At 30.2% G+C, this 9,292-nt stretch overlaps 1 protein-coding gene across 1 annotated transcript; it reads right to left on the bottom strand.

Annotated features, from left to right (window-relative positions):
* Positions 1 to 1,732: 1,732 nt before the first annotated feature.
* Positions 1,733 to 8,928, bottom strand: LOC120080958 (PHD finger protein MALE STERILITY 1). The gene is made up of 4 exons (XM_039035640.1): positions 8,616 to 8,928; positions 6,186 to 6,453; positions 3,378 to 4,022; positions 1,733 to 2,423 (listed from the first exon to the last, which is right to left on the bottom strand). Exons 1-4 carry the CDS (start codon positions 8,926 to 8,928, stop codon positions 1,733 to 1,735), a joined length of 1,917 nt encoding a protein of 638 aa, XP_038891568.1.
* Positions 8,929 to 9,292: the final 364 nt, after the last annotated feature.

Here is a 9,292-nt window from a genome sequence, read left to right as displayed (position 1 = left end):
TAATTAATTGGAACATGCTCCATAAACAATGTCACATTCATATTAAAATTAAGGGGAAAGTTAAGACATTAGTTCCTTAGTAATGCTTTAGTATTCTAAATGATTTCATTCATAAACTTAATCAATCATGCAATGTTGTAGAAAGACCATCATAAATAGCCAATCAATTTATATACAAATATGCTTTGATTTGTACTACAAAAGATTCACACAACTAAATATCATAGATTGTGAGTCAGTATTAGTAAAGTAATGATAATATGCAAGGGTGATCAATCCAAAGATAATCCAAGGCATATAAGTTCAAATACTTCAACAATTACAATCATTCTAGTGATCATATAGGACTTCTGAAAGTTCATTTGCATCATCAAATACAATTTCTAATAATCGATTCAATATTACCTATACTACTGAGTAGAACAAGTGGCAGGACATATGGATGAACTAAATTAGGAGAAAATCATTTAGGGCCAAACCTCACCTAAGTAGGCATCCCTCCAAGCAGAATGAAAGATTTGACCTGATGGCTCCTTTATGGAGTTAGGGTGATATGAACCTGATGGCTCCTTTATGGAGTTAGGGTGATATGAAGAATTTAGTCATAAAAGTGTAAACTACAACAAGCCAACTAATAGTATAAATCAAATACAATATCTTTTGAATTTTTAATTTTTTTGTCCAATTAATATACACTTATTAATTTCATAGATATACCAAACATAAAATTAAAAGTGAAAAGAATTGATCTAAATGGACACTTCTCTCTTTATGTCAAATTTATGACAATTTTTTGTTTGTCTGGTTTCACTATTTCTTATAGTGAAATTTCATGAAAAAGCTTGTCATCTTACCTAAAATCAACTATCTATGAAGTACAGATACGGATACGACTACCGATATGGATATGATTGAATACGGCGATTCGTCAATTTAAAAAAAACTAAGATACGGATACATCTAAGGATGCGTCATTTTTTTATATATTTTTTAATATATATATATATATTTCTAAAAAACGAGAATATTAATACGATGAATATACATTTTCCTTTTCTTTAAAAAAATCTAGGATATAGATAATTTAGCATACAAGTTAATAACAATAGCACAAAATATAATACAAACACTGAAATACAATACAAAAAAAAGCAACATCTAAGATGTTGAAGTACAATAGTTAATAAAATGCAATAGAAAAGTGACTCATGTTGCAAAGAAGAAGAAGAAGATTAAAGGGAGAAGTATGAAGATAAATGAAGAACTTCTTCATTGAATTGTTGAAGATATCCAAATGGTTTATATTTTGATAGATTTTGTGGGGACTCAAATGTAAAGATGGAGATTAGATGATTCTAGTCTAGGGTTTGGTCCATTATTTATTCTTTTTCCTTTTAGTTTTGGACTCAAGTAGTGAGATTTTTAAATAGGTTTCCTCGTTTTAGATTGGAGAAAATTAGATGAGTTGTTGTTTTTTTTCTTTAAAAAAAATATATGTAGAAATAGATACGTATTTGAAAAGTATTGGTATTCGATACGTGTTTGATACTGATTCTTTGCCTCACATGAAGTATATATGCTTCATAGTCTTTGAAAATTTCACATTAATGATTAGTTAGAAGAAGAAGAAACCAAAACAAATGGGCAAGAACACAAAAGTTCATAGGAATATATGAAAATAGCAAAGAAAACACTTAGTTTTTATACTTCAAATACACAAATTTCATTGCCACTAAGGCAGTGAATGTAGCAATGCAATTTTTTGGTCACACCTATTACAAATAAAAATGTGAGGAACTTGTTGTTCATTTGGTATTTGTACACACCTTGTGTGCTGCCAAATTTCACAAATATCACAACCCACCATCCTCTCCCCATCATCTTCCACAGCTCCACAAACACACTCTATAATTCTCTTCTCAATTCCACCATTATTATTATTATTGAAGAAAAAGCTTCCTTCATCTTCTCCACTTCCTTCAAACACCAACTTCCCACCTACTTCCACTAACTCAACCACCAAATCCTTCCCTTTTGCCTCCAAATCCACTATCCTTTTCACTTCAAAACTCCTCAATCCCCAATATATTTCTTTGAAGTTCCTTTCCACCTCCCCCTTTAGCTCATCAATGGTGGCATTGTTATTCAATGCAATGCACTCATATGGAAGTATTGTTGTTGCTTCTTGTCTTTTGAGTCTAATTGTGCACAATAGGTTTAATTTTCCTTCAATTTCGAGCTCGGGTTTCGTTTGTGGCTCGGCTGTGTACTTCTTGATGAGGAACTTCGAGTCGAGGATGATCTCGGAAGCCATTGTTAGAGTGGGAAGAATTCCTTTGGCCTGCAATGGCTTTTGGTCTCCAAGAATGTATTTGTAGAGGTGGGAGATATCTTTTGCTAACTCAGCTCTCCCAACTTTACACCTTGTTAAAAATATAAATGTAAAAGCAAATGTTAAAAATATAAATGCAAAAGTAAATAGTAAATTTGTTGTCTTTTAATTTAGTGGTAGTTTAACTTGGAACTAGAGCACTTGTATTATGTATCTCAAAATATTTTTTTAAGTTGGAATTTGGTTAAGAAATCAACCATTTTACTTAAGAAACGTGAAAATCATGGTAATAGATTAAAAGATATTAGGTTCAATTTTCAGAAATAAAAAACCAAATGTTTATTAATTCCAAAATTTATTTTGTTTTGTTTTGAACTTTTAAAAGATCCATCTTAGTTATGAATTTTAAGAAATTTTTCATTTTGATCTTATCTTATGTAGATTTTATTATTACATGCTCACTTGAAGACATTAGTACGCATAACAGTAGTAGGGTTATTAAGTTGATTGATCTAATATGCTTAGTGGCAAACTAGCTAGACACATTAAAAAAAAAAAGTTTATTAAATAAAATAGATCTCGAAAGTTCAAGCACTAACATGAACTTTGAAAAAGTTTAAGAATCAAAATAAAATATCTTTAAAAGGTTAGGCCTGTTTGTAACCATTTCGTTTTTAATTTTTGGTTTTTGAAAATTAAACTTATTTTCTCCATATTTCTTATATCATTTACATCTTTCTACAATGGTTGAATTCTTAATCAAATTTCAAAAACAAAAACAATTTTTGAAAAACTACTTTTTTTTAGTTTTCAAAATTTGACTTGGTTTTCTAAACCATTGGTGAAAAGTAGATAACAAAATAAGAAATTTGGAGGTGGAAGTAGTGTTCATAAACTTAACTTTCAAAACAAAAATTAAAAACGGAATGATTACCAAACGGGATCTTAGATATCGATATAGAATTTAAGTCCAAAGAAAATAGACAAATTTGTTTTGAAACTCATAAGCTTTATGCTTTTCAAGGTGAATTGTAATTTAGCACACCTGGGTTTCATTTGAACATTACTGCAAACATCTTGCAAGCAATACTCAAGCACCTTGGTCACAGGATTCAATGTTCTTCGAACCAAATAATTTCCAACAACATGATTTCCTAATGACTTCAACACGAAATCCAGCAACCCTGTATCGCCGATATAAATACGAGCTGCATCTCGTACCTCCTGCCGAGAAACCCATCGAAACTCCGCTCGCTTCAATGCCTCGATGATGACTCGAACCGCCATCTCAACACGCTTCGGGGACCATCGACAAGAGGTCTCGAGCAAGAATCCGGCCAAGCTATGGGAGCATTCCATGGAGTTTTGTGTGTGGAGAGGGGATTTGAGGTTGAGCATGAAATGGAGGAGATCTTGGAGGGTGAGAAGAGGGTGGTTAGAGAGGGATTGATACTTGGAGAAAATGAAGGGAACTTGGGGATGAATAGAGGCAAAGTGGTGGAGAATGAGAGGGAGAGGGAGGGTTTGAAGGGCTTCAATGGCTTTTTGGTGCATTTGAATGGTCACTTTGAAGGCTCCATGGCTAAATTTGTAACCCCATTGGCCAAACCATGACTGACCATAGGCAATGTTGTGGAGTAGCCTTAGTTCCATTCCTCTCTTTTGTGAAATGTCCCTCAAACTCACCTTCCTATGTTGAGTTTCTCATCCAAACATAAATGGAATATAAGATGTTACTATGTCAAATATATATAAAGAAAACAAGAAATATAAATATTTTTGTTTCGAAATTACAAGTTTAATTGTGAACTATGAAGATTGTGTTTTATAACGTCTCTAAACCTCAAAAAATATCTAATAAGTTTTTGAATTTAAAACTATTTGATTAGTATTCACTGAACTTTTAATTTTTTTGTCTAATAGATCATTTGCTTATTCAAAAGTTTTTCAAATCTATGAGTATTTCTTTACACAAAATAGAATATTATGTCTTAATGTAGGACTAAGTATGTAACTAATACGGGTAATTGCAATTAGTAGCATTTTTAAGAATAATAATCAAGTGTATAACATCGTTTAAAAAAATTGCAAATATAGACAAGTCTATCAACGATAGACTTCTATCGTTGATAGACTCCCAAATAAACTTTTATCGTTGTTAGACTCTTACTAGTGATATGGTCTATCACTGATAAAATCCTACCAATAATATGGTTTATCATTGATAGACTATTTAAATTTGGTCATATTTGCAATTTTTTTTTACATTATGTTATATCTGCTAATACTTTGGGTCTAATGTCTATATTTGCCACTGTTCCTAATTTTTTTATAAAGTTTAAAATTATATACAAAATTGACAATTTGAGAACTTACATACAAAATACCAAATTGCCTCTATTTTACTTACCAAGAATGAGATGAATGAACAATAATAAAAAAATTTCATTCCATTACGATGTTTACTAGAAAAATCAATGAATGAGATCACAATTTGGTGAGACCCGGCCCATAACCTATTTATTACGTACTTTAAAACTCTTACCTCTCCATCTAAAATAAAAAAAAAAATAAAAAAAATTACTACAATAAAAGAAGAAAAAGTAATTAAGTTTTACGTTAGAATGCCTCAAATTTGTTGTTTAGTGTTTCGAATGATTATAAGTCTCTCGAAACCTAATGATATGTTTGGGAGTAATTTTGAAATAGTTAAAGTCATTTTTGTCATATTAAAAATCACTATTGAACACATCTTTAATTTATTGACTCAAAGTTGGATTAGTGTTTAATTTTATACTTAACTTTTGACCGTGCTTTTCATACCATCAAAATTGATTTTAAATTATTAAAACACATTTCGAGATAATTATAATATGATAAATGTGATTTTAATGTATCCAAAATCACTCCCAAACATGTCCAATTGCATAAACATTATTTATGATTTATGATTTTGGGCCTACGTTTTTAGAGAGGTGTTGTATATAAATCTCTTAACTCATTGATGTCTCTGTGGTTGGTATTATTTGATATTCCTCTCTAATAATAAAAGTACTCCCCATTTGTCCGTGTATCGTAGCTATTACTAAACTACAATATATGTTTTAATTAGGGGTGTTCGTGGGTTGGATTGGGTTGGGTTGAACGATTTTTAGACCTAACCTAATTGTTCGGATTATTAATTTATCCAAAACCAAATTACCCTTATTAAAAAATGAACCTAACCCAACCAACCATGAAACACTTGGGTTGGGTTGGTTTGGGTTAATTGGGTTATTTATTTAAATTTTTATTCTAAAATGAAGTAAGTTTTATTAAATAAAAATTTGATTGAATTATTTTCATATATTGAATTAAGATTAACAACTTAATTTTAATTTATATAATAAAATTTTTCTTTTCAATGTGCTAAAAACTTTTCTTTTTGTAGGAACCGTTGGAGAATTAATTATCCTAAAAGATAATAAAACTTAAATAAATATGTATTTATAATTGTATCATAAGTAATATATATGTGTGTGTATATATATATATATATATATACATTTTAAAGTTCATAATAAGTTTGGGTTAGTTCGTATTGGTTTGTGTTATTTGAAGTGAACCCAAGAACCAACTCAACCCACAAAGATTTCATTTATTTCAATCCATCCCAATCCAAATGACTTGATAACCCAACTCAAAACACAGATTGGATAGGGTTGATTGACTTTTTCAGACCATCAGGTTTTTTTAACACTCCTAGTGTTAATTTTTACTGTTTACGTTTTCTCGCTTTCTTTACCTTATCGATTTCATTTCAACCCTAACTTCTTAGAAATTATGAAACAAATTAAATATTAAGGAGGCTAACCTTGCTTTAAGTACATTGCACAAGCGATCCCAAAAGTCCATGACAAGGTAGCCAGGTAATGAATTGCCCATTTCTTGTCCATTGAGGCACAGCAAATGGCCAAAGCCATTAGAATGGAAAACCCCATGAAGAATATGACCTTGTAATTCCATCAGCCTCAAACTCAACATGCTTTTGCTGTTTGAAGAAGAAGAAGCAGCCACCATTGTCTCCTTTGATGGCAACACAAAGTGATACTTTTTATTGCATATCATATGCTGTCCCCACCCTGAAAATTTGTACTTATAACTTTGAACAGAAACGAAAAAAACAAAATATTTTTTGTCCGTATGTTTTCGATCCTGTTTTCATATGGTCCCTACGTTTCAAAATGTTACGTTTTTAATCAATGAGTTTTGAATTTGGGTTTCGGTTTAATCCTTAGGTTTCAAAATGATTCAAATTTATCTTTGAGGTTACAGTATTATTTTAGTTTGGTCTAAAACTTAGTTAATTATAATTTTTTAAAATTAATTAATAGACATTAACATAAATATGGAAAGTGAGTTTCAATTTGGTGCTTATCTTGAAACCTAAGAATCAAATTGAAACGAAACTTGAATCTAAAAAAAAATTGCAACATTTTAAAATCTAGGGACCAAATGAAAACTAGACCCAAAACTTAGGGTCTGAAAATATATTTTTCCCATTTTAACCCTATTCTTTATATATATTTGAAGAGAATAAAATTATAATAGATTTAGTTGAATATTTTTTACTTTATAAGCACTATAATGAATGAATGAATGAATGTTACATTAGCACTCTATACATTAATCGAAAAATGGAGTTGAATTTCTTTAGTATTACAATTCAAACATAAATAATTTCAAAAAAAAAAAATTAACAATTGTTTTCAAAAGATAATTTTTTTTCTTTAAAAAAAGGTTAATAATTGATTAGATCATTGGATTAAATTTAAGAATGCATTTCTTACATTTTTCAAGAAAAAATTTCAAAACTTGATGCCAAAGTAATCTAAGTTTGATATCAAACTTTTAGCTGTTTTTTTTCTCCTCTTTTCCATATAACAAATCCAGATAGATTTGATCTTCTGATCTCTTGACTTTTCTAATAACAACGATAATAGTAAAATATGTAACAATTTAATCAGTAAATTTTTTTTATTTTGCAACGATTTAGTGCTTTGTAACAATCTAATTCTTCTATGTAAGTACAATTAATTTAGTCATTGTACTTACTTTTCAATCGGTTACAACTTAGTCATTGTCTTAAGTTTCTCAAAAGAAAGAAGAAAAAAAAAAAAAGAGACCCTGCCTTAAGAAATTTCATTAAAATTATATGTTCATTTTTATCGTTTAATGATTTAGACTTTGTAGCTCATAAATATATTGGGTTCGCTAATTAGTTTATTGATTTACCTATGTAAGAAATTTTTTTAAATCTTGAAAATAAGTTTTACCATAAGAACTAAATCATGATATAAATTTATAAGCATATGGACTAAATTGTTATTTATTAAAATTTAGGAAATACAATGTTACAAAATTGAAAATACAAGATCTAAATCTTCATAAATCAAATTTTAGGGATTAAATTTTATTTCTACAAAAGTTCACGAATGAAAAGTTATTTTTAACATTTTAAAAACTATTTTATTTAGTTTCTATTTTGAAAACATTACTTAAAAGTCGCTAAAAAAGCTTATACGGGTGAAAATAATATTTATAATACTTTTTTGAAAAAAAAAATAAAACCATTTTTGATCCCTAGGTTTTTGATCTAGTTAGTTCTTAAATTTTGAGTTTTATTTCAATTTAGTTTAATAAATTTCAAAATGTTAAATTTTCCCTTTGAAATTTGAGTTTTATTTCAAATTGGTTCATAGATTTCAAGATTTACTCTTTTAACAAAAAAATTTAAACTAAACACTCCCTTTTAGTTGGTAGAGTGAATGTCTATTAATTAGCTTAAAAGAATTAAGAGAATTATAATTGATTAAGTTTCACTGTTTTTTCATCACTATAAACATTAATTTTAAAATTGGAAATATTCAAAAATAGAAAAATAAGAGTAACTATTTACACAAAATATCAAAATTTAATCTTATTTGGCAAAGGCTCATACAAGCCTATCATCGTCTATTAATAATAGAAACCGATAGAAATATATCATTAATACTATGTGATAAATATTGATAGTAGTATTCTTTTTGTTATTTCTGTAAATAGTTTGACGTTTTTTTTTATCGATGAAAATTTTTAGTTCATAATTATTTTGAATTAAATAGCAAAATTTGAGTCCATATGTGGCCGTTACAACCTCAAACCGAAAACAAATTTATTAAAGATACCATCAAACTTAAGATACCTTCCCAAAACAAACACAAACGAACACAACAAAGATTCATACATCGTTTGGAAAGCTTACCAACATACTGGCATTGTTTACACTGCCTCGCTGCCACGGTAGCCGCCTCCGCCGCCTCCTCCACGACAAACAACACGACATGAAAAGGTGGCTGCCGCTGAACCTGGAGCCGAAACGACCAACACCGAAACCCCTCACCACCGCACTCTCCACCCTCGCACCGCCCGAACCCTAGCAGTGCCTCCACATTCTCTCGGAACAGCCCCACAAGCTCCGCCGGATGCCCATTCTCCCCAAAGCTTTTGAATCTAAACACCCTTTCTCCCCCGCCGCCGCCGCCCCTCCTCCTCTTCTTCCCGTTCACCTCCGTCATCGTTGCTGCCGTCGCCGTTCAACGAGAGCCCGAAAATATGTGTATTTATAAGGGAGTGGATGAGTTTAAAAAGTGAGGGTGGTGGTGTGCATGATGGGGTTTTGAAGAGTCTAAAATATAGGAGCCATGCTTTTGGAGAAGGTGAGAATTTTATTGTGTTGGCATTAGAAAATTTGAAAAGCTCCGCCAATTTTTGAGGTCAGTTGGGAGAGATGATGAGCTTTATAATTAAACGCACAGTTTCTTGGCTAACTACCCTATCAATTCCCATTTTACATATTATCAAATATAAACAAAAATATGTGTTTGTTTGTTTGTCTTTGCTAAGTGCTTTTGTGGATGCATGGTGTGATTAATATTCTAT

This window comes from Benincasa hispida, chromosome 7, assembly GCF_009727055.1.
Source record: "Benincasa hispida cultivar B227 chromosome 7, ASM972705v1, whole genome shotgun sequence".
Taxonomy (NCBI): Eukaryota; Viridiplantae; Streptophyta; class Magnoliopsida; order Cucurbitales; family Cucurbitaceae; genus Benincasa; species Benincasa hispida.
This window is presented reverse-complemented; position numbering and strand designations above follow the sequence as displayed.

What these genes read in the sequence shown, in the direction of transcription:
- LOC120080958 (XM_039035640.1), bottom strand. Translation starts at nt 8,928, where the DNA reads ATGACGGAGGTGAACGGGAAGAAGAGGAGGAGGGGCGGCGGCGGCGGG. An exon ending in TAAACAATGCCAGTATGTTG is followed by an intron (nt 6,454 to 8,615) that starts GTAAGCTTTCCA and finishes ACAAATTTTCAG; the next exon opens with GGTGGGGACAGCATATGATA. An exon ending in TGCAATGTACTTAAAGCAAG is followed by an intron (nt 4,023 to 6,185) that starts GTTAGCCTCCTT and finishes AACTCAACATAG; the next exon opens with GAAGGTGAGTTTGAGGGACA.